General features: G+C 44.1%; 2 protein-coding genes across 5 annotated transcripts in view; one reads left to right on the top strand and one right to left on the bottom strand.

The window, feature by feature from the left end:
• Window positions 1-26,477, bottom strand: part of DOCK4 (dedicator of cytokinesis 4) — a 403,168-nt gene that overhangs the window by 236,176 nt on the left and 140,515 nt on the right. For all 4 annotated transcript variants that reach the window (XM_008162515.4, XM_042861791.2, XM_042861754.2 and 1 more), the window contains exons 5-6: window positions 25,161-25,257; window positions 14,699-14,847 (exon numbers count right to left, since the gene is read on the bottom strand). In XM_008162515.4, coding sequence (XP_008160737.2) covers window positions 14,699-14,847; window positions 25,161-25,257 — 246 coding nt within the window. The remainder of the gene's footprint in view (window positions 1-14,698; window positions 14,848-25,160; window positions 25,258-26,477) is intronic.
• LOC135973446 (uncharacterized) lies at window positions 356-2,374 on the top strand. The gene is made up of 2 exons (XM_065556610.1): window positions 356-1,277; window positions 1,872-2,374. Exons 1-2 carry the CDS (start codon window positions 737-739, stop codon window positions 2,372-2,374), a joined length of 1,044 nt encoding a protein of 347 aa, XP_065412682.1. The 5' UTR covers window positions 356-736.

The following is a 26,477-nucleotide window of genomic DNA, read 5'->3' as shown; positions in this document are numbered from 1 at the left end:
TAGAGACTAACAAATTTATTTGAGCATAAGCTTTCGTGGGCTACAGCCTACTTCATCGGCTGCATGTAGTGGAAAACACAGTAGGAAGACAACACACACACACACATACACACATCATGAAACAATGGGTTACTATACACACTATAAGGAGAGTGGTCAGATAAGGTGAGCTTTTATCAGCAAGGGAGAAAAAAAAATAGAATACCCGAGCAGGGGTATTCTATCTGCTACCCAAGATCCATAAACCTGGAAATCCTGGACGCCCCATCATCTCAGGCATTGGCACCCTGACAGCAGGATTGTCTGGCTACGTGGACTCCCTCCTCAGGCCCTACGCTACCAGCACTCCTAGGCCTGGTCTACACTACGGGTTTAGGTCGACTTTAGCAGCGTTAAACCGAATTAAGCCTGGACACGTCCACACAACGAAGCCCTTTCTTTCGACTTAAAGGGTCCTTTAAACCGGTTTCTTTACACCACCTCTGACGAGGGGATTAGCGATAAAACCGGTCTTTGCGGGTCGGAATTGGGGTAGTGTGGACGGAATTCGACGTTATTGGCCTCCGGGAGCTATCCCACAGTGCTTCATTGTGACCGCTCTGGACAGCACTCTCAACTCAGATGCACTGACCAGGTAGACAGGAAAAGACCTGCGAAGGTTTGAATTTCATTTCCTGTTTGCCCAGCGTGGAGAGCACAGGTGACCCCGCAGAGCTCATCAGCACAGGTAACCGTGATGGAGTCCTCCCAGGATCGCAAAAGAGCTCCAGCATGGACCGAACGGGAGGTACGAGATCTGCTCGCCATATGGGGAGATGAAGCAGTGATAGCTGAACTCCATAGCAGTAAAAGAAATGGAAAAGTATTAGAAAAGATCTCCAAGGCCATGAAGGACCGAGGCCATAACAGGGACACACAGCAGTGCCGCGTGAAAATTAAGGAGCTACGGCAAGCTTACCACAAAGCCAGAGAAGCAAACGGAAGGTCCGGGGCAGAGCCGCAAACTTGCCGCTACTACGCGGAGCTGCATGCGATCCTAGGGGGTGCAGCCACCACTACCCCAACCGTGTGCTATGACTCTCTCACTGGAGAAACACACAGAGAAGACGGTTCGGGGAACGAGGAAGATGACGATGGAGGTACTGTAGGTAGCTCACAGCAGCAAGGAAGCGGAGAAACCGGTTTCCCCAACAGCCAGGATATGTTTGTGACCCTGGACCTGGAACCAGTAACCCCCGAACTCACCCAAGACCCTCAGGGCACACAGGAGACCTCTGGTGAGTGTAACTTTGTAACTATTTGTAAACATTACAAAAAAAAAGCAAGCGTGTTTAATGATTACTTTGCCCTGGCAATCGCGGCCAGTACATCTACTGGAAAAGTCTGTTAACGTGTATGGGGATGGAGCGGAAATCCTCCAGGGACATCTCCAGAAAGCTCTCCTGGTTGAAATGGGGTGATTTTATTAAGGGGACATTCAGAGGCGCCCGTTCCTGCTCTTCTGACCAGAAATGTTCCCCGCTGTTAACCACGCGGTGGGGGGAGGGGTGAAGTGATCATCCCAGAGAATCGTGTGTGTGTGGGGGGGGGGGGTTTACTTGTGTTTGTGCCGCATGTTAACCGGGAAACCGCAGCCCCCTCCTTTTACATTGAAACCCCATTTTAAATGGACAACCCAATTCATCCTTGATATGGGAAATGCGCTGCTGTTTGCAACCTTTCCCGCATGTTAAGAAGGTTAAAAAAGCCAAAACACTGTGGCCTACGATGGCTGCCTGCAAGCCGAAATATGCGACCTTGTAATGAAAGAGTGTACCCATTGTTCTCTAAAATGTGTCTTTTTTAACCACCTCTCCCTTCTCCTCCGCCAGCTGCAAATGTTTCTCCTTCGCAGAGGCTCGTGAACATTAGAAAGAGAAAACGTAGGACGAGGGACGAGATGTTCACGGAGCTGCAGATGTCCGCCCAGGCTGATAGAGCACAGCAGAATGCGTGGAGGCAGTCAATGACGGAGATGAGAAAAGCCCAATATGAACGAGAGGAGAGGTGGCGGGCTGAATCGCGGGAAGAACAGAGCAAGTGGCGGGCTGAAGACGATAGGTGGCGTCAGCTTGCAGACAGACGGCAAGAGGCAATGCTCCGTCTGCTGGAGCATCAAACTGATATGCTCGAGCGTATGGTTGAGTTGCAGGAAAGGCAGCAGGAGCAGAGACCGCCGCTACAGCCCCTGTGTAACCAACAGCCCTCCTCCCCAAGTTCCATAGCCTCCTCACCCAGACGCCCAAGAACACGGTGGGGGGGCCTCCGTCCACCCAGTCACTCCACCCCAGATGATCGCCCAAGCATCAGAAGGCTGGCCTTCAATAAGAGTTAAAGTTTTAAAATGCAGTGTGTCCTTTTCCATCCCTCCTCCCCCACCCATCCCAGGCTACCTTGGCAATTATCCCCCTACCTCTGTAAGGAACTAATAAAGAATGCATGAATGTTAAAAAAAAATGACTTTATTGCCTCTGCAAGCGGGAGGGGAGGGTGGGGTGGGGTGGTTGGTTTACAGGGAAGTAGAGTGAACCGGGTCGGGGGGGGGGTTTGGAGGGTTCATCAAGGAGAAACAAACAGAAGTTTCACACAGTAGCCTGGCCAGTCACAAAACTCGTTTTCAAAGCTTCTCTGATGCGCACCGCGCCCTGCTGTGCTCCTCTAACCGCCCTGGTGTCTGGCTGCGCGTAATCAGCGGCCAGGCGAGTTGCCTCAACCTCCCACCCCGCCATAAAGGTCTCCCCCTTACTCTCACAGATATTGTGGAGCGCACAGCAAGTAGCAATAACAATGGGTATATTCTTTTCGCTGAGGTCTGAGCGAGTCAGTAAGCTGCGCCAGCGCGCTTTTAAACGTCCAAATGCACATTCCACCACCATTCGGCACTTGCTCAGCCTGTAGTTGAACAGGTCCTGACTCCTGTCCAGGCTGCCTGTGTACGGCTTCATGAGCCATGGCATTAAGGGGTAGGCTGGGTCCCCAAGGATCACGATAGGCATTTCAACATCCCCAATGGTCACTTTCTGGTCCGGGAAGAAAGTCCCTTCCTCCAGCTTTCGAAACAGAGCAGAGTTCCTGAAGACGCGAGCATCATGTACCTTTCCCGGCCATCCCACGTTGATGTTGGTGAAACGTCCCTTGTGATCCACCAGGGCTTGCAGCACCATTGAAAAGTACCCCTTGCGGTTTACGTAGTCGGTGGCTTGGTGCTCCGGTGACAAGATAGGGATATGGGTTCCGTCTATGGCCCCGCCACAGTTTGGGAATCCCATTTCAGCAAAACCATCCACTATTGACTGCACGTTGCCCAGAGTCACTACCCTTGCTATCACCAGGTCTTTCATTGCCCTGGCAAATTGGATCACAGCAGCCCCCACCGTAGATTTGCCCACTCCAAATTGATTCCCGACTGACCGGTAGCTGTCTGGCGTTGCAAGCTTCCACAGGGCTATCGCCACTCGCTTTTCAACTGTGAGGGCTGCTCTCATCTTGGTATCCTGGCGTTTCAGGGCAGGGGACAGCAAGTCACAAAGTTCCATGAAAGTGCCCTTATGCATGCGAAAGTTTCGCAGCCACTGGGAATCATCCCATACCTGCAGCACGATGCGGTCCCACCAGTCTGTGCTTGTTTCCCGGGCCCAGAATCGGCGTTCCACGGCATCAACCTGCCCCAGTGACACCATGATTTCCACATTGCTGGTGCCTGTGCCTTGTGAGAGGTCTATGTCCATGTCAATTTCCTCATCACTCTCGTCGCCGCGCTGCAATCGCCTCCTCGCCTGGTCTGGGTTTCGCCTTGGCACGTCCTGGCTCTGCATATACTCCAGGACAATGCGCGTGGTGTTCATAGTGCTCATAATTGCCGCGGTGATCTGAGCAGGCTCCATGATCCCAGTGCTAGCTATGGCGCCTGGTCAGAAAAAAGGCGCGAAAGTAGTATCTGATGGACCAGGAGAAGGAGGGAGGGCGGGAGGGAGGGAGGGCCGAGTGACGACATGGCGTACAGGTACAGGAACAGGGAGAAACACAAACAACTGTCACACAGAATGGTCCCCCCAAAGATTAAAATGAAAACCCTGGGCTTAGCAGGCCATTGATTTCACGGAGGAAGGGGAAGCATATGAATACAGAACAAATCTATTTTTTACATCTTAAGGTGGCAGCCGACGGTGCAGCATGAGTGACAGCCATACCCATACCAGTATGACGATGACGGATACCAATCATAAAATACCATCATCTGCCAAAAGGCAAGGGGCTGCTGCTGTGTAGCAATGCAGCCCCACGTCTGCCAGCCCCACGTCCGCCAGCACCCAGCATCGCCCTCGGCCTCTTCTGGGTGCTTAGCAGACAATACTGGGCAATTGGCAGAAAATAGTATATTACGACTGGTAGCCATCATCATCGAAACAGTAGCATGTCTGCCCAGGTGGCCATGATTGACAGCCACACCAATACGATGACGACGGGTACCAGTCATAATATACCATCGCCTGGCAAGGGGCTGGTGCAATGCAGCCCTACGGCTGCCAGCCCCATGGCTATCATGCTACACCGTCTACCGCCAAAAGGCAGTTAGCAGCTGCTGCTGTGTAGCAATGCAGTCCCACATCTGCCAGCACCCAGAGGACATATGGTGACGGTGAGCTCAGCTGAGCTGAGCGGGCTCCATGCTTGCCGTGGTATGTTGTCTGCACAGGTAACCCAGGTAAAAAGGCGCGAATCTATTGTCTGCGTTGCTGTGACGAGGGGGGAGGGGCCTGACGACATGTACCCAGAACCGCCCGCGACACTGTTTTGCATCATCCGGGCATTGGAATCTCAACCCAGAATTCAAAGAAAAGGCGCGAACCGCTTCTCGGCTCTCTGAGCTGTGGCGCAAACGTAGTATCTGACGGACTAGGGGAAGGAGGGAGGGCGGGCTGAGTGACGACATGGCATACAGGCACAGGGAATTAAAATCAAGAACGGTGGCTGTGCATCAGGGAGAAACACAAACAACTGTCACACAGAATGTTCCCCCCAAAGATTAAACTGAAAACCCTGGGCTTAGCAGGCCGTTGATTTGACGGAGGGAGGGGGAAGCAAATGAATACAGAGCAAATCTATTTTTTACATCTTAAGACGACGGTGCAGCGTGACTGATAGCCCTCGGCATCTTTCTGGGTGCTTGGCAGCAAATACGGGGCGGCGTATGACGATGGTCTTCAGGCCTATTGCACAATCGGCTGCTCGGGGAAGACTCTGCTAACGTGCGATGACCCGACTTGTAATAGGACGGCTAATAGTCGTAATACACCATTTACTGCCAAAAGGCAAGCCCCACGGCTGCCAGCACCCAGATCGCCGATGAAGGCTACCAGTCTACTGCACCGTCTACCGCCAAAAGGCAGTTAGCAGCTGCTGCTGTGTAGCAATGCAGTCCCACGTCTGCCGGCACCCAGAGGACATATGGTGACGGTGAGCTGAGCTGAGCGGGCTCCATGTTGTCTGTACAGGTAACCCAGGTAACCCAGGTAAAGAGGCGCGAATCTATTGTCTGCCGTTGCTGTGACGGGGGAGGGAGGGGCCTGACGACATGTACCCAGAACCGCCCGCGACACTGTTTTGCATCATCCGGGCATTGGGATCTCAACCCAGAATTCAAAGGGGCGGCGGAGACTGCGGGAACTGTGGGATAGCTGTGGGATAGCTACCCATAGTGCAATGCTCTGGAAGTCGACGCTAGCCTTGTACTGTGGACGCGGTCCGCCGACTAGAGCACCTAGAGCATTTTATTGTGTGGACACACACAATCGGCTGTATACAACCGATTTCAATAAAACCGGCTTCTATAAATTCGAACTAATTTCGTAGTGTAGACGTACCCCTAGCTATCTTCGAGACACCACTGACTTCCTGAGGAAACTACAATCCATTAGTGATCTTCCTGAAAACACCCTAGCCACTATGGATGTAGAAGCCCTCTACACCAACATTCCACACAAAGATGGACTACAAGCCATGAGGAACAGTATCCCCGATAATGTCACGGCAAACCTGGTGGCTGAACTTTGTAACTTTGTCCTCACTATTTCACATTTGGGGACAATGTGTACCTTCAAATCAGCGGCACTGCTATGGGTACCTGCATGGCCCCACAGTATGCCAACATTTTTATGGCTGACTTAGAACAATGCTTCCTCAGCTCTCTCCCCTAACACCCCTACTCTACTTGCGCTACATTGATGACATCATCATCATCTGGACCCATGGAAAAGAAGCCCTTGAGGAATTCCATCATGATTTCAACAATTTCCACCCTACCATCAACCTCAGCCTGGACCAGTCCACACAAGAGATCCACCTCCTGGACACCACAGTACTAATAAACGATGGCCACATAAACACCACCCTATACCGGAAACCTACTGACCGCTATACGTACCTACATGCCTCCAGCTTTCATCCAGACCACACCACTCGATCCATTGTCTACAGCCAAGCTCTATGATACAATCGCATTTGCTCCAACCCCTCAGACAGAGACAAACACCTACAAGATCTCTATCAAGCATTCTTACAACTACAATACCCACCGGCTGAAGTGATAAAACAGATTGACAGAGCCAGACGAGTACCCAGAAGTCACCTACTACAGGACAGGCCCAACAAAGAAAGGAACAGAATGTCACTAGCCATCACCTTCAGCCCCCAACTAAAACCTCTCCAGCGCATCATCAAGGATCTACAACCTATCCTGAAGGACGATCCATCACTCTCGCAGATCTTGGGAGACAGGCCCGTCCTTGCTTACAGACAGCCCCCAAACCTGAAGCAAATACACACAACACACAACAAAAACACTAACCCAGAAACCTATCCTTGCAACAAAGCCCGTTGCCAACTCTGTCCACATATCTATTCAGGAGATACCATCATAGGACCTAATCACATCAGCCACACTATCAGAGGCTCGTTCACCTGCACATCTACCAATGTGATATATGCCATCTTGTGCCAGCAATGCCCCTCTGCCATGTACATTGGCCAAACCGGACAGTCTCTACATAAAAGAATAAATGGACACAAATCAGACGTCAAGAATTATAACGTTCAAAAACCAGTTGGAAAACACTTAAATCTCCCTGGCCACTCGATTACAGACCTAAAAGTTGCAATATTACAACAAAAAAACCTTCAAAAACAGACTCCAACGAGAGACTGCTGAATTGGAATTAATTTGCAAATTGGACACCATTAAATTAGTCTTGAACAAAGACTGGGAGTGGATGGGCCATTACACAAAGTAAAACTATTTCCCCCCGCCCCCCACAGTTCCTCATATCTCCTTGTCAATTGCTGTAAATGGGCCATTTTCATTACCACTACAAACAGGTTTTTTGTTTCCTCCCCTGCTGCTAAAAGCTCACCTTAACTGATCACTCTCCTTATAGTGTGTATAGTAACACCCATTGTTTCATGTTCTCTGTGTGTGTATATATCTTCCTACTGTATTTTCCACTGCATGCATCCGATGAAGTAGGCTGTAGCCCACGAAAGCTTATGCTCAAATAAATGTGTTAGTCTCTAAGGGTATGTCTATACTTACCTCCGGGTTCGGCAGTAAGCAATCGATCTTCTGGGATCGATTTATCGTGTCTTGTTTAGACTCGATAAATCGATCCCGGAAGTGCTCGCCGTCGACGCCAGTACTCCTGCTCCGCGAGAGGAGTACGTGGAGTCGACGAGGGAGCCTGCCTGTCACGTGTGGACCTGCGGTAAGTACCTTGTAGTTCAAACTAAGGTACTTCGACTTCAGCTACGTTATTCACGTAGCTGAAGTTGCGTATCTTAGTTCAAACTGGGGGACCAGCCCTAAGGTGCCACAAGTACTCCTGTTCTTCTCACTCAGTTTTCGTAATTTCTGTTCTGCTGTCACCCACAGGGTGCATCCTGTCACATTTCAGTCTGGAACCCCGTCCAGGCCAATCTCCTTGTGTATTATGATCACTGTGGAAGGGCCCAGCCTACTAGTACACACTGTCACTTTCTGTCAGGAGTAAGGCCCTATAGCTGTGCCTGCTCAGTATTCCTGAAACCCTAACAAGTCGGCTAGCCTGCCTGATGGACTGAGGAAGCTAGCAGGCCAGTTCTTAAGCCCAGCTGCAGCAGTAGCTTGCTGGCTGCTCAACACCCACGTCCATGGATTCTCTGCCTTCCTGTGCTCGTCTCTCTCTAAGCTCTGCTCCTGATTGCCTCCTCCACGGCTACAGTCTAGACCCTGCCCTGCACCCAACCTTGTTCACATCCTGTCCCAGTCTTGCTGCTGCCTCAGAATCACCCCTGCTCTTGCTTTTCCTGACTCCTGGTAATCCAGTTCTGACCTTTGGCTCTGATTCCTGGCTCTTACTCGACCCTTGGCTCTGGCATTTGGACTCTGACTTTGGTTCTGATGTTCAGCCCTGGTTCCTGGTTTTGATCCTGTTTTGCCCCTTGACTCCGGCAGCCAAACTCTGACTACTAGACTTGACCACCTACAAATCAGTCCCCTGACATTTTCTTTCACAGCTAGGGTACTTTCAAAGTATCCAGCGCTGGCTCTGTTGGGAATAACAACAATTTTCGTGTGCACTGGGGAAAACTGAAAATAAAAGAATTTATATAACAAATACTTTTACTCATTTCTATCTTTTTTCAAGTTCATGAAAGAAAACGTACACATATTCACTCTGCAAAGCAGGTGGTTTCCTTAAGAATAATATCCACTGGAAGATCTTTTAGCGTACACATCATGTCAGACAACAGAGCAGAAAGTACTAAAATCTGCACCAGAGTTCTGTTACCCTTACAGAGGAAAAAAATAACAATGAAAGGTTGTGGCACACCAACGTTTTTTTGACTAACTAATGGGAGTTCATATTCTGCTACATTTTAAAAATTTGTTTATATGTGGCAAGAAAATAAAAATCACTGTTTTACCAGAACACTGGTATCTACTAGCAAAAGATGTACAGTCAAAAGGATTCTCAATCTATCTGAAGCAAGATATAATCATATACAGTGGCTGTACTTAAAAGATTACTCCAGTTTGTAAAATATTCCCTGTACTTAAAATGAGAAATGTTAATATCTCTCAAACCACAGAAATGTTTTAATTGTGACCACTGTGCGAAGTTTTTCATTGTATTCGTGTGCTAACTATTAAGTAGATCCAGTGTTGCTATACAAAATGTTGCCTGGTTAAGTTTTCTGTGGACTTATTAGTTTATATTAAATGTTTTTTAAAAACAAAAAAAAATAAACACTATTTTACACAACTTTTTTATCATTCTCAATATTTTTATACTTCTATTTAAGGTCAAACTACACGTTAATCTGGCATTTAAAGAAAACTAAAAAGCATTATTCATCCTACCCTTACACTCAATGGGAATTTAACTTCTCACATATTGCAATATTAAGTAATCAATAAATCTAAGGCATAAGAGAGATCTTATCAAGACTGAAATGGCTGCAAAGTTCAATTATGAAAGTTGAAGGCGCCCTTATGGAAGGAAGGCAAGTTTCACTTACATTTAAAAGGTTTGGAAGATTATCAAAAACAAATGAAGTATTGTCAAGTGAAATGGAATTCAGAGTTCTTTCTCCATCACCCATTACAATATAGATGTGAAGCACTACCCTTGTGGGTAAGAAAAAGGGTGCGGGGGACAAACACAGTCACTTATGTCCACTTAGCCCCACACAAAGGGTTTCTGTCATTAATAGGAATTACGTACACACATCACTGAAATACAAAACCATGGGTTCAGTTAGGCTTATTATGGAGGCCACAGAGGGCACATCTACACAGGGATAAAAAGCCCATGGCTGGCCTGGGTCAGCTGGCTCGGGCCCTGGGGTTGAAAAATTGCTGTGTAGACATTTGGGTTCGAGCTGGAGCCTGAGCTCTGGGACCCTGCCAGGTTGGAGCCTGAATGTCTACACAGCAATTTTTAGCCCCACAGCCCCAACCCCACAAGCCTGAGTCTGCTGATCTGGCTAGCCGTGGTCATACCGCAGGTCTTTTATCCTTGTGTAGGTGTAGCCAGTGTATTGATCAGCAGGATTTGGAACACCTGTTCTGCAGGTATAGCAGAGCAGGCCTACTGATATGAAGTGAAGGGGAGGTGAAGTGATGCTACAGCCCTACTCTCAATCTTGTCTCCTCTGAGGCTGGTGCTTCCCATGGTTGGTATAGCTGGTCCCTGACTTGTTCTCCCCAAAACCTGCATCCAAATTATAAATCTGCCTCTGAATGTGTGTGCTGGGTCCTTGCCCTCACAATGAATCCTCTGTTGGCCGAGCCTTAATTTTCCCTAAGTATCCAAGCTAATAAATCAAACTTTTTAATTTTCAAATAGAGATAATGGTTCTAAAGAGGCTAAATATGAAAAGAAAGAAGGTAGGTGTAACTAGAAGGCTGAAGTTCTGATAATGGAATATGGAGCTTTAGACTTTTAAGTCACTGGTTCAAATCTAGTCCAGGTTTGGTAGTTTGTCCAGTTTTCAGTGAACAGATGTTCCCATTACAAAACTCACTATCACAATTTACACCCATGTTGGCATTCTCAGCAGTGGCATCAAGAACTGCATAGACATGGATGCTGATCATTGCCCTCTTTTTTCCTTTCTATCTCCATATGTGCCTTGTTGGGGCAGAAAATGGGTGGGAGAAAGAACATAACTCTGTAGGGTATGCTAGATTGGTAAATAAAAGAATCTACTGCTATAGAGCATATCGTAGCTATAAGATTCAAAGGATTTGATTATTTTTATGCCTAGTAAAAACATTTGCACTATGCAAGTTAGAGTGACCTAACTGTTCAAATCACACACTGTATGTCAAAGTGCAAGCTGATCTCTTGAAAAGGTCAAGAAGAACTTCCCAACTATACATGTACAGCACTGTATAACTATGTAGGTACATAATTGAGAAGGCTTCCTATAAAACATGGTACAGACCACTGCCAGACATAGGACACTGTGATCATAGGAGCCCATTTATGCCAATTAGCAAAGGGCACACCCAACTACATTGTTGTCAGAATAACTAGCCAATCAGTGTTTTGTAAGGTATCATACGAAAACTGGTGACATGCTGGTGACCTCCTGAGGTCTCTTCCAAACCTAATCTTCTATGGTCATGAATATCATTGTGTGATTGTATGTATGGTTTGTGTATAAAGAGGTAGGTGTGTGTGTGTGTGTGTGTGTGTGTGTTAGAAATATGTTCTGAAAATATCTTTTGGAGGTGTTGATAAAACAAGCCTGCCCTAGACAAAGGAATGTGGATTTACCTCTCTGCATGTATCAAGCTAACAGGCGGATGAGAAAACAGCATGGCTCGATTACAAGTAAAGGGCAATGAAAGTACATTTGCATCTAAGATAAACAAAGTGATCAAGATAATCAAGAAAGCAAGCTGACCAGATGACGAAGAAGAGGGGTGGAGCTTGCACCCCAAAGAATTCGCAGCAGGGGAGAGGGACTTTGTCTGGGTTTACTTTTTAAAGAATACATTTCAAAAGTTTTCCAGACTGTAAAAAGAAAGAAAGGGAACTCCTTTTTTATCCATCACTTAGGGGACAAAGGGATCAGCGCCCTCTGAGTCTGTCAACGGTGGATCCACCTGCCTGTGGGGCTGGAAATGGCAGAAGCTTGATGTGATACTCCTGTGGGAATTCTGCGCCACTGCACAATGCAGAATTTTGCAGAAATTAACATTGTGCACGCAGAATTTCCTTTCCCCCACAGAAATGGGCTGCAGTACTACTGGCCACCATTAGGGGCCAGTGGACTTGGCAGAGCCCAACTTGCACATAGAAGACACTGCTGGGGGGATGGGGAGGGACAAGAAGGTTCCTGGCAGCTGCAGTTCCCAGCACACCCTGAGGGAAGGAGATGATGGTGCGCAGGAAACTCCATGCAAGCCTGGGACAGAGCATTAGGCTATTTCTCCCTCTGCATCCCTAGGTTCTGGGAGGGAGGGAGGCTGGGTGTCTGGGTAGGGGGGGTGTAGCTGGGCTCTGGGTGGGGAAGGGATGGGGGTATCTGGGATGGGGGGACCCGTAGCTGAGCTCTGGGGGGGAATGAGGAGTGGGTATCTGGGCTGGGGGGCCCACACATTTGGACTCTGGGGAGAAGGGGTTTGGGTTTATTGGTTGGGGAGGCTCCGCAGGTGGCTCTGGGGGGGAGGGGTTGTGGGTATCTGGCCCCCAGCTGGGCTCTGGAGTTGGGAGGGGAAAGGGGGTAGAGAAACAGCAACTGGGTTATCATAGGGATTTCTTTAACTCTCTATTCCTGGGGGAATCTGTATTGTTACAGACATACTTGATGACAGGTATTTTGACATAAATTACCAAAATAATAGAAACTGGCATGATTATATAGTGTTATTTTGACAAATAACTTTTGCAGAATTTTAAAATATTGAGCACAGAATTTTAATTTTTTTGGCACCGTTTTTAGTTTTTAATTTTTTTGGTGCAGAATGCCCCCCAAGTGTGGGTCCTTGGCTAGACTAACAGGCTGGTGTGTGCACTCTCTCTTTAGAGGAAGCAGACTTAGTAATTTCTATGAGTGACAAGTGACAGGGGCTGGATGTTACGGACATGTTTCCTTGCAAGACAAGGTGAAGACTGGCAGAGTCTTGAGTTTGCTGGTGAGGCAGAGAGACTGGTATGGTAAGGAGCTGACACACCATTAGCTTGGGAAATAGAAGGGGAAGTGGATAAGACGGAATATAGACAGGTAAAGAATAGTAACAGGAAATTATGTCAATGGGGGAAAAAAATCTAGTAATAACCAATTTATTTAGGAATGATCTGGCAAGGTACTGAGCTGGCTTCAATGATTGTTGAGGACACTCAGCACTTCTCTGTGCTTGGCAGAACTGAGCTCCTTATGGACAAGGATGCTCCTTTTCCCTTTTTATTTCTTCCCCTCCTCCCCCATCTCTTCAATTCACCCAAAAACTAATGAAATTAGTAACCCAAGTAAAAAGAATCTCTCTTCATAAAGACTAGCTGCTGCTGATTTCCTCCCTCTGCAGATGGCATCTGTTTCTATAATTCATCTGCTTACTCTATCAAAGCCAGCAGTAATACTTAAGTAGTTATGAAAATCTGTAAAGTGTACAATATCCTCCTTTGATTTAGTAATAAACTAAATACCACTCTTAAGTATTTCTAAGATGCTTATCACCTTGGTTTCTAAGCAATGGGTGGGCATTTACCAGTGTAAAAGGAAGGTAGAAAATTACAAATCAGGATTCATTTTTCCTTCCTTACTCCTTCTCCCCAATTCTGTTAATTATTTTCTCTGTTTTGCCCCTTTTACTGTATTTTTAATTCATCATTCAAATCCCTTATCCTGAGAAGTATCACCTGTGTATTTTATCCTCTTTCAAATTTTCCAAAGTATGAACACAATCTCCTGCACAATCTCAACTTTTCAAAATCATGCTGCAAAGCTAGAGGCAAAAGCTAGATACATATACAGATGTCATCACTCTAGGAGTACACTTCATTTCCTGGCATCTGTACTATTCAGCTGCCAAACATGGCCCAAGCCAGGAGACAACAGTTGGCACCTCTCTAGAAAAGAGTCACAAAAGCCTTATGCCCCATTGCCAGCTACAAGAACAGGGTATCAAGTAAGTCTTGATTTTCAATGCAAGCGCCAATGTGCTTTTAATCTGTGCTGCTGTTTTCAAAAGTAATATTGAGTCGAGAGTAGCCTATTGTGTTTATTTTTCCTATGTGCAGCGTGTCTGGAATAGAGATGAGCTTGCTGGCCTTTCAAACTGTGCAAAATAGCATCAAGATCAGCATGAACTGTATCTGGAAAAGTTAAAACCACATTCAACATCAAAACTTTAAGCTATTAATTTTTTATTTCTAGAATTCATGATGTTGTTATGCAGTTAGTAACAGTGAAGTGAAAGCCTTTGATATGGTATGAGTTTAGCTAAATACAAAGGCAGAAAAATACTTGTTTGCTATCAAAACAGTGACAGCATATATGATTTACTTAGTGCTCCTAAATAAATATTCAGGTAAAAGCAAAATGCAGGCATCTGATGGGTTTTCTTTAATAATTTTTGTTTGTTTCTTATTATATCTTGAAACTTCCCAGGTAAAAACTGATCCATGACAAAATCAAAGTAAAAATCTTGGACCAAAACCTCAGCTGCCATCAATCAGCATATGTTGATTTGTACCATCTGAGTATATGGCCTTGCATATATTGATAAGGTGTTAAAAAGGCAGTCACCTCTCACCTCAAGATCCCTGCTACCCTATATTTCTAGGATTGCTAGGTAAGTGCCAACATGAAGCAAATATTTGTTGGATTTTTTGTTTTATTTTTGTTTTGTGTTTTTTTTTTAAATAAAGTGAAGCTATGAATCATTTATTTTCAAAGTGTAAAATGTGCTGGTTCAAATCCACCCCTTCTTACAGAAGAGAACTGATGGGAGGGGAAAAGTCCTCAGAAAATGCTGACATCAGACTCAGCATTTCTGCCATACACCAGTTCCTTATTTTAACACGTTACCATGAGCATACAATTGTGGCACAGTGATTCATTTATTATAACTGGGTTACCATAACTGCTTCTATTATTAACTCTTACTCACTCATTGCCCCAATCCAGGCGAGCAGTGATATGCCGTTTTACATCCTTCATCCGGTCATGGGTGAGATGGCCAACGAGCACCTGCCTTCTCAGGTCCAGGATTTCATTCATTATGTGCCATAGTCGATGAAAAAGATCCCCTTCATTTCTCTGTCAGATACACAAACAACAGTTACGTATACACCAACTGAGGAGGTCAACAATGCGAACAGGTACATTTGGGGGGGGGGGGGGGGGGAGGGACAAAAGCTCTTCTAGGACCCTCCCTAACTTCTCCCTCTGTGCTTCATTCCCTCTTTGCCCCATCGTACTGTGATCCTCCCTCAAAGAACAGGTGAGGAGGGTAGAAACAAATCCATTCAGAGACTCAACATCACTTCAAGCACAAGCTAGTTGGGTTCACTAAAGGCTACTCTTGAACCACTGCCTCCATAGCCTTCGCTACTTCTTGCCAGCCTGAGGAGCAAGGAATCCGTTTCAGTCCTTATTTAGACATGCCTGATTACTGGTAGTGTATATCATGGGTCAACTGCAAGTAGCTATAAGCACATGTTTTGAAATCTTTCCTGACAGGCACCTTCTGCTTAACTTGACTCTCAAACAGGGGGAATTATCTGAATTGCCTTATGACTTCTTCACCCCACACTTTCCCACCTTAGTTATACAATGGTTAAGGGTATATATTTCATTTCCCATAAAAACCAAGGACAGCAACAGTCCACTTCCCGCACCAGTTCCAACTCTCTTTAATTAACGTCATCATATTTTTATATTGTCTGAAAACCTTATTTTGAAGAAGTGCTTTGAATCCTTAAGATCTGATGATGTAACATACAAAGTTTTGAAAAACATTGTGTTCAGAGCTAGTTCTTCTTATCCTGGCACAGTATCTCCTCTTCCTCTTTTCCTTGTTACTATGAACAGCTGCATAAAAACAGGAACATCCGCTGCCCCTGCTGCACAATCCCCATGAGAAGTCAAAATCCGCTGTCACATCATTACCTTGTATCTGTAACTTCTGTACCCAAGAACCGCCCCCCCCAACTGCTTTGTTTTGTCCTCCTTATTTATTTCATTTCATTTTCATTTACAGTATAAATTCTTTGAAGCAGGCAGCTAGCCCACTTTTGGTGCCAAATAATCATAATTAGTTGCTATGAAGAAGATTAAGCAACAGGATCATATGAACTTCTTAGCAACACAGGTCTTGATACTCATTCACAGGTCCCTTAAAACAGAAACAAACCAGAATATCTAGAAGACACAGAACTGCTTCCAGATGGAAAACTCTGAAAAACATTCCATCAGGCACCAATGGGTCAATATTCCTTTTAGTAAGTGTTAGCAGGAGCAGGCCCTAATTTTGTTGAAGAAATATACTTTTTCAAATAGCTGAACTCCAATATGAAATACATGCTATGCCTCTGACAATGGACACCACCACGGGACACAAAATGTGACCTTCCTCACAATTATTTTAGTCTGATGTTCAATATCTTCCAAGCTCTATAAATATTTTGGATATTTTATAATTATCTGCATTACGGTTATGCCTAACGGCCTAGATCATGGATCAGGATTCATTATGCTAGGTGCCGTACAGAGACAGATCAAAAATATGGTCCCTAACCCAAAGAACTTCTTGTTTTTCCAATTGTCACTATTGCTGAGAAATTAAAATATCCAAAATATTAACCAAATCTATGCTTTACAGCTGCATTTTGATACAAAAGGTAACCTAGTATTATTGAATACGTTGATGTACTAAAATGTTTTTGCCTACAAAATTATAAACTTAAGGAGGGATTTTTTTGTTTTGGTTTTGGGACAGGAGATGAGGGAGGATTAACAAAGCCCCTAGAGATGTATTAATTTCACTTTTATTAGAAACGTAGTGCAGAAAAATCCATGATGGAAAAATAAAAGTTAGCAGAGAAAAAGATTCTCATGAGTTAAAATAATGAAGAACAGTTCTAAGCACCTTAATAAGTAAGTACATTTAAAATAATTGTATTTACAGATGATTCGGTTTTATATCAATTCAACTAATCATATATGTTATGAAATTAGAGCCCACATATCTTACTACAAAAAGGAGTAGATTCCACATCCCTGTCATATTAAATATGTACAGGAGCCTTATTTAATGAGATCTCTTTGCTTGACTCGCATTAAATAATGAAGCACTGAAGCCTATCTCAAATTAAGAAGTAGTGCATACAATTTCATTACAGCTTCACTGTCAAATATAATTGCTATTGTGCTACCTGAAAAGCAAGAGAATCCCAAAGGGAGACAGATATGCTTTTATAGAGTCCTGTACAAGATGAAAACACACCAGACAGATTAGCAATTGCACCTAATCTGAGGCTGAAAAATAAAATGTAGTGCCATCAGTTTAAAAATGTGGCAGACCAGCTGCTTCTATAGCACCAGACCTTGCATGAGCTCTGTTGACACTACCCAGGCCTGTTGTTTTATGGACCATAGAGAACCATCCTGCACTACTGACAGCAAGATGGAAAATGACTAAATTTCTGAGTTTATAATTCTAACTTTACTCTTCTGACAAACAAATCCTTGCAGTCACTTTTGGATCTTTAAAAAAGTTTCATTTCTACTTAATGACAAAAAACAAAACAAAAAAGGCAACTTTGAACTCTCCTACTGCTCAAATATTCTTAAATCAAGAAAGAAATAAAGGTTACTTACCTATAACCAGAGTTCTTTGAGATGAGCCTTTACATATTCACACTTGTGGGATCAAGGTGCCTGTGATGCGAGCTTCTAGAACGTTCTGGAAAGCATTGTTCACTGGGGCCACGTGCCCCTCCCTCTCCCTTCCATCTTGGAAGGTTCTGATGGTATAAAAGGTGGAATGGTCCTGACCACCCCTCAGTTCCTCCCACTAATTCAAGAATTCCTAACGTGAGACTCTGAAGAAGTGGGGAAATGTGGTGGGGAATGTAAATATGCAGAGGCTCATCTGGAAGAAAACTGGGTACAGGTAAATAATCTTCATTTCTTCTTCAAGTGTCCTCTGCATGTTCTCACTTGTGGGAATTTAGCAAGCAGTTCATCCCCCAGGAAAGTAAGCTGAGGCGTTCTAGATAAACAAGTATCAGCTCTGGATGTGAATAGAATCAAGAGTGAATAGAAACCATCGATCTTGCTCTCCCAAAACAAAGTTAACGAAGAAACACTTTTGCTAAAAGCACATATAGCTGTAGTATCAATCATGCAATATGATGCAATGATGATTATGTCAGGGCATACCATGGAGGCTACATTTGTCCAGTAAGTCAAAGCCCTGTCAGGTCCCAATAATTGTGAAACATAGCACATTACATGGGCAACCTTTGTACTATGATGGATTAGCTCCTCATATCAGCTCCATTTCTCCAAGGAACTAGTAAATAAGCTTTGCCCTGGTATAAATAATGACAAAGTTCTCTGAGTATGCAAAGTATGAAAGAAATGCAAATCTCTGACATTTTAGACTGCTGTGATGGAGATGTGGGCAAGATCACCTGTTCTGTAAAAATGCAACTTAAAGGAGATAATTAGGCTTGCATCTCTGGAACTATCTGAGCTATCATGAAGGCATCTTCTTTTAAATAATCTGCATTAACAGTTCAGGAGTTAATCAGGTCCATCCACTTAGGAGATGCCCAGATGGAAGATTTCTTTCAAGCTACAGAGAAGATTTGACTGATCAAAAACTCCTGCTTTTCATTAGAATCTTTTAGATCTTAGAATAAGACTCATAATCAAGAGATCAAGCAATCTGGACTCAAGATGTCTGTCAAAGAACTTCAAACCTGGGTGGAGATCCACCATTCCAGATCTGCTCATTTCTTTTTTCCAGTGTTGCAAGACCTCCACACTGATCTGCTTCTTTATGCCACTCTGTTGGGCACAGAATCAGTGAGGCCAGGGTGCTGCAATAATTTTTATAGTGGGGGTGCTGATGATGGAAACCATGTATTTGCTGTTTGTTATTACTACTTCAAGCCGGGAGTGTGGCAGCACCCCCAGCACCCTAGTGCCAGCACCACGGAGTGAGGTAAGCAGTTCTGCAAAGATCATAGTGTTGGAAATGTAGCACCAGACTCCACCGACCTGGGTGAATGTTGGACCTTAGTGGTAAAGAGCCTGTAAACAAGTGACTCAATAGTCAAAGATGTCAGATCCTCATGCCGGCTGGATCCCAGGTAACAGGATCCCTTCTTGGCAACTGTGCTTTGCAGTTCTTCACGTTTAACTGTAGAATCTGGATTCAGACTCGTACCATGGATCCAAAGCAATATTTATCAGACATGGATTCGTATACATGTTTTGTTTTGTTTTGTTTTTTTGTGTGTGGGGGGGGGGGAAGGAGTGAGGTTTGGTACCACTCAATCAGTGCTCTCTTGTGGATCCAGGTTTTGCAGCCCCAGATCCACACTAGGCTGCTGGATCTAGATGTGAGTTTTGTAGCTCCATATCCACACTGGGGGGCAGAATTTGAAAACTGTGTATCCAGATCCTTTGGAAATTGTATCCAACATCAAGAGAGCCAACTTAGGCACATAGCCAGGTCTCCTAGGTCAACCTGAACAGGCCCAGGGACCTTGACAGTGATCAGCCTGAGATGCCTCCCCTGTGCAGGGGTGTGAGAGGCAGCCAAACCTACTTCTAAGGGACATTTTTTGAAGGTGACACTGAACTTATTCAGTGCCACCTTAGTTGACTGGCCTGGTGAGCTACCATACCCGTAAGGTGCGTGATGTGGTCCACACGAAGCACAGGCTGGATGGAGATTGCCTCGTGTCATTTAAAGGAAAAATCTGACTGACAAACTATAAACAAAATTTGGATCAAAAGGGCAGAAAAAGGCAAAGAAAAAACCAAGAGGCAAGCATCAAGGACACTATGTGCAATCTGAGCTCGCTGAACCTTCAGCAGTTAGAAAGGAACTGAGGGGTAGTTGGAGCCATTCCCCATTTTATACCCTCAGAACCCAACAGGATGACAGGGGGAGGGAGGGGCAAATGGCCACTGCTTTCCAGAAGGTTCCAGAAGCTTTCAGTGCAGGCACCTTGATCCCACAAGTGGAACTATGCAGAAGAAATAAAGCTTTGGAAGTTTTAAATGCTGCCCCTGGGATTTGTTTGGTTGGAAATTTGCAAGTCCCCAGAGAGTACTCTGCAGAATCCTGCAGTTCATCCTGCCAGTTTAACACACTGTAGAAGTACTACGTTTATATGCAAACACATTTTTTTAAACAAACTTTCCCCAACTGGCAATCACTGCTGCAACTTACTCCTGAAAGCGAGAGGTACATGTACACTTTGGAGGATGCGCTTTGTATTATAAAAATATTACAATATAGCAGAGGTGAAAGTAAGCCGGTACAGCGTACCGGCAAGAGCCAGTACACCGTGCCAGACTGGACCGGCTTCCGCGGTGGTGATTTAAAGGGCCCAGAGCTCCAGCCACTGCGGGGAGCCCCAGGCCCTTTAAAGTGTCACTGGAGCTCCAGCAGCCAGGCTCGGGCGGGGATTTAAAGGGCCCAGAGCTCCTGCTGCTGCGGGGAGCCCCGGCCCTTTAAATCACTCCTGAGCCCCAGGTCTCCCAGCCGCCTCTGCAGCTGGTAGCTCTGGGGTGATTTAAAGGCCCTGGGGCTCCCAGCCACAGCCGGAGCCCCAGGGCCTTTAAATCTTGAAAGGCCCCGCCTCTTCCGGTTGAGGCCACGCCCCCCGCTCAGGACTCTGGCATACCGGTAAGTCCTTTAAGTTACTTTCACCCCTGAATATAGGCCTGCCTGTGGGTTCAAATATACTGAAAACGAAATGCACTTCCAACATGCCTCTGCTCAAAGTGTTGGAGTGGTGAGGATTCACAGATCGAGAGATGCAAGCCACTTCGGCAGCACCACTCTATCTAATGACAACACTACAGATCTGTCTCAAAACACTTAAATCAAGAGCAGTCTTTCCATTAACTTTAGATAGATAGATAGATAGATAGATAGATAGATAGATAGATAGATAGATAGATAGATAGATAAAGGCCCTCTCTCTTCATATCTGGTCTGTGCTAACCACAATAAACCGGTTCTTTAAAAACACTGAAAAGCCATGCAACGTGTGTAGAAGATGTCTACAGAAACAATTTTGTCCCCTCAAAATTTCCTGGTCTAAATTTTCTAAAAATCACTAGTGATTTTCAGAGTAGCAGCCGTGTTAGTCTGTATCCGCAAAAAGAAGAACAGGAGTACTTGTGGCACCTTAGAGACTAACAAATTTATTAGAGCATAAGCTTTCGTGGACTACAGCCCACTTCTTCGGCTGTAGTCCACGAAAGCTTATGCTCTAATAAATTTGTTAGTCTCTAAGGTGCCACAAGTACTCCTGTTCTTCTTTTTGCTAGTGATTTTGCACATCTCCATTTTTAAGTGTCCAGCTGGAGATATCTTAAAGGGATCTGAGTTTCAATGGGCAGATACTCAGCACTATTTGGAAATAAGGTCCCTTAGTAAAAATAAAATGTAAAAGTTAAGTCTAGAAATGAACAATTAAGGGATCCCGTCAATTCCCCTAATATTCTATGACTCAATATGACCCAACGTATCTTAAGTTTGCTCCTTATTTTGTTCTGCATTGAAAATATGCTGTTAGACATACATGGTTGAATTTATATATAAGTTTAGCATGCAAAGCTTGTGAAAGGAACATAGTTCCAGGAAACATTCAGATCGTTCAGTTGTATAAATTCTCTCAATGATGTGTGGGTGCAGAAATAGCATGATTACATTTGTTTAGTGCTATAAAGTCTGTGGATTATATGATGTTTAAGTGTATGCAAGACCCTTCAAGTTCATATTTATAACTATATTATGTAGTAACTAACTCATATAGTTCTTTTTTGCAGTCAACATTATAACATAGTTTACTGGAATACCACATATGAACATGTTAATAATAAGGCATGTTAGAAGTGTATCCTTTAGATAGGAAATTGGATTTTATGATGTACTAGTAATTTGTTATTTTGACCATTGCTTATATTTTAGCTCATTATAGGGGGCATAATTAATGTTGGGTGGGTTATGTAAATTAAACCTGGCAATAGTGAATGATGGAGAACTGGCTGGAGCCTTTAATCGGTCATTTCCAGATTCAACATTTGAGTTTTATAAAGCTGTGGAACTGTCACAAAGAAAATGTAATTCTGGGGAGATGCTAGCTAAATGCCAGTGAAACACTTTCTGCCTTATCTCTTTCTAACAAACTTTGGGGGCGATTTTCCTTTTTTAAAAAACGAGGTCCTGAAATTTAAATGGAGTTTGTGTGTAGTGTCTGCAGGTGCGGAAGCCCTGGTCTGACAGATCAATAAGGCCTAAAGTGGCATTCTTCTTCTACTGATTTATTGCATTCATAAGAGGTGATGGGAGGGAAGAAAAGAAAATTCAAACTGGGTAGGGTATAGGATTAAGAATGGTGGAGGGAATGGAGGGGATGATCAAAGTGGAGGCTTTTATCAGTTTTGTGTATCTACAAACCTTTTAATGTGGATAAAAAGGCTGCATCTATCTATGGTCCTCTGTCTCTATGCCCTTGTGTTCCCTGCCTCTCCCAATGCCCATCCGCTATGCCCTATAGTTCCCCTTCTCCATGCTCCGTAAGTCCTGCCCACCTCCCCAGAATCCCCACATTTGTAGTCAGGGAAGAATGGGTCCATGTCCCTTCCACTCCCCTGTCCCCTTTTCTGGGCTTCTTGCTGGGCCCCCTCCCTGGTTTCAAACCCCCAAATCATGCTCCTGAGCTCTGACCAACAATGGAATCAGCAGCAGATCAGTCAATTTTCTTAATGTTTATAAAACATTACTGTTTATAGATTTAAAAACCATTACGAACATGGCTGGGCCATAGCTGCAGGTATCAGGAAAGAGAAATAAAACAAGGAAAAAAGAAACAATGTGTTGTTCATGGCCACTATGTCACAGGCATCCCTGCCCAGAGCAATTCCTTGGCCTGGCCCAATACATGCAGTGTCAGGACTGAAGCCTTCTTCAGCTTGGTCCAGAAATAGCAACAAAAGATAGTTTGCTTCAAATAAGGGAAAAACCAAATAGTCCAGGGGTGGCCAAACTTACTGACCCTCTGAACCACATACGACAATTTTCAAAAGTTCAAGAGCTGGGGCACACCTGCCAGGGCTCATGGCTTCAGCCCTGTGGGAGACGCCTGACAGGGGTTGGGACTTCAGCCCCGCTCCTGCTGAAGCCCCAAGATCCCCCTCCCCACTGGGCAGAGACAACTACTCCACTGCAAGGCAATGGTCCCAACCCCCACCCCCCGGTCTGACAGGTGGGGAATGGGTTTTTGGGGGCTCCACAAGCTACACTTTAAAGGTAAAAGAGCCACATGTGGCTCACAAGCCACAGTTTGGCCACCCCTGAAATAGTCCCTATCTTACACCATCCCCAGCAAGCAATATATTCCTTCTGCTTAAACATGACAGTCAGTTTCCCAAATTTTCCTTGCTTCCTGGTCTGGGACATGATAGTGTTTCCTCCCTGGACCGCGAACAGAATACACTTCCTCTTCCCTTTAGGAGCTCTCCCTTAGCCTCTTTTTTATGCCCTAGCTCTAACAACTCCCTCGCAAACCTAAACCCTGCCTACTTTAGCCTTGTGTATGTACATCCTATCACAAGCTCTTTAAATCATATACAACTTTGAATAGCTCCCACTAATCCCCTGCCACCCAATCATCAAAGTATTAAAATGGTACTTTTGCTCAACAAAGCGAATTTGGAGTTTGTAGGACAAGGCATTTTGGAAGTATGAACTAAATCCTTGAAACACTATAACTTTAAATCTCCTTTTCAGATTTTTTTTTCTCCAAACTTTCAGTAGTAAAGGTTCAATAGATTTTTATAGAAATGGATGGAGGGTGGTCACAATTACAAGTTTTTGTGAATCCATGGGAACTAATCTTTTAATCAGACTCCTTTCCACAAGTAGTGCTGTGATTTCACCTTTTACAATCCTCCTGAATTAGACCTCACATCAGAAGCACATTTATCCCTATTTAGCGAAACTCTTATACACATGCTTAGCTTTAAGCAAGTTAACTTAAGCACTGTTGACTTTAATGGGACTTAAGCAGATGTTTAGGTGTGATGCTGAATAGGGATGGCCTTAAGTCAATGCTTTGTTGAATTTGGGCTCTACTCAAGAGGTGCTGAGGTAAGTGAGAATGGACGCCCTCTTTGGAGGCTGGACATAATCTATAATCAGACCTCCAAGTTAATTTACAGCGGTTGGTTTCTTTGCAACCCTTGCAAACAGGATAGTAGGGCTCTCAGATCACAGACTGACCAATGCTGAGTTTGCAGGGTTTTAAGTTTAAACGACAAATTGACTCAAGCAACAAAAAAATTGTCCTTGCTAAGAAAGAATAAAGGAAAAGGTACAGCAAACCAAAATAAAAGCTGTTCTCTCCCATCCTGCCAATATTTTTAAAACTAACGTATATGCCATAATTATTATGTAACTGACAACTTCAGTACTTGTATTTTTAAATCTCTCTTCTGTCTGGCAGCAGGACATTGTTTCAGCTCGGCAATCACGCTTTTACTTTGTGCAACACATTTTATCTTGCTTTTTATCTAAGTATCAAGCTGTTTTCCTTCCACTGGCTGTTCAGCATTTCTTTCAAAAGAGGTTCAAGGTCAGGCTTGACTTTTTGTCCATCAAAAAAAATTTCTTTTAAAACAATCTGTGCAAAATTTAACCTCCCATTCCAAAAATCGAAGTCAAATCAAAGCCACAGCTACTATAAAGGTGTCAGATTTTGGAAAAGTCTTTTTCACTCTTCCCCCCCCACATTAGCTGCAACGAACAGCGGCACTTTACTTTCTTGTTTGATTAATATTATGGACTGAAACTGCAGTTCTTTCATGTTACCTTCTGCTTGTTACTATGTTCTACATTATTTCCTTTACTCTATTGCTTGTGGCTTCTGATTGTTTATATTTGAAAAAGAACCATTTGATCTTCTTCTTGCTCTCTTTTTGGTCTTTGTCTTTTAATAGCCATGCTAATATTGTCATTCAGATTTCTGTAGTCACAGCTCCCAAATCGTACCATTTTTAAATCTAGACTTTGATAACAAAACTAAGCCATTCCCATTTATTCTTCTGTGTTACTATCAATTACACAGTGAACAGATGTCCTAGTTAGTCTCTGGCAGAAAACCATAATATTGGATTAAAAAAAAAAAACTGGGGAAAAAAAGAGGTTTAAATAATTCCTGCGAGGGGCGGGGGAGACAGGGACAATATGATCTTTGGAAGAATACTTTTTTCCTTTTGTTTTTTCTTAAATACAAACCACTTTATTTTATTATTTGTAAGGTGACAGAAACTATTTTAAACTGCATTCAAGCAAGGCAATATTATATAGTATTTACCACATAAAGTTGTTTCCACATGGTCCCCCAATCTCTTAAAGTTGATGTCATCTCTGTGATAACGGAGTCTTCTGTTGGAATAACCATTTCAAACTGCCTGTGGCATCCAGAAGAATATATGGCATTATACAAATAATATAAACCACACTGTTGTTGCTAACATAAAACCTCTCTCTTACAAATGTTGATATTTATTAACCTCCATGGGACTTCTTTCTTTTTACTTGAAGAAAAAAAATAAAATAAAATAAAAAAGAGGGTGAAGTGCTGGTCCCATTGAAGTCATGGGAGTTTTGCCATTGTCTTCAAAGGGGGCAGGATTTCACCCATAGCTTTATATCAATACAATTATTTCAAGCACGTTTGTATAAATCTCTTCAACTAAAAGGAAAGTTTGTTGGTGCTACTACAATTTAGTGACTAAACAAGTGAACATGCTCCCCATTTTTTTTTTACTTCTGTTTATGTAAATGACTTCAGAAATGCAATTCCTATAAAAAGAGGGGATAGAATGGAAGCAAGGACTCAAGAAAGAAAGCTAGCAAGGTTGTTCAGTATGGAAACAGGGGTTGTGACGTTTTTGCATTGGCTAGGAAAATGTGTAAGTCAAAGTCTGTGGGCAAAATCTTCCACTCTGTTGCACTGATTTTAAACTAGTGCAGCTCCATTCGTTCAGAGCTACACAGATGTAAAAACAGCACACACAGTGGAGGATCAGGTCCAATCTGGAGGAGGAGGAGGCTGTTTGCAATAAATATTTAACTATGGCCTGGCTTCTTGGCTGAACTACATCTCCCATGATTCACCACAGTCTCCCCTTTTGTTGAGTTGTTGTGGAGCACCATGTGATTCCCTGGCCACAGAGCATTATGGGAAAGGTAATTTGGCTACAGATCAGAGCCCATAAAAGAAAATTGGGGCATGAAGCAGCTGAAATTTTCCACACAAAGCCATTTTTGTGCACTTTCAACAAAGAGTTTTATTTTGTCAAACACCCTATTTTCTGTCCACAAACAATTTCAGTGGAAAATTTTCAACCAGCCCTGCTGAATGGCTTAACTGGCTGGGCAGAGACAGCATAGTAATTTAGAAATGTACAGACAGTGGCTTATTCAGCTGGCAATAAGGAATTCAACTGCACTTGTCCTGACCAGTTGTTAGAGGATGCCAAACAGAAAGATTTTCTTTGCCAGTCATGGAGCTTTGACCTTCTACTTACTTCCTTATTCTCGCCTCCCATAAGGGAGATGTAGTTTTAAATCTTCAAGCATGTGTGTAGTACCTGCTATCCAGGTCCTTTCAGTTCAAAAGGACGCT

This window comes from Chrysemys picta, chromosome 1 (genome assembly GCF_011386835.1).
Source record: "Chrysemys picta bellii isolate R12L10 chromosome 1, ASM1138683v2, whole genome shotgun sequence".
NCBI lineage: Eukaryota > Metazoa > Chordata > Testudines > Emydidae > Chrysemys > Chrysemys picta.
This window is presented reverse-complemented; position numbering and strand designations above follow the sequence as displayed.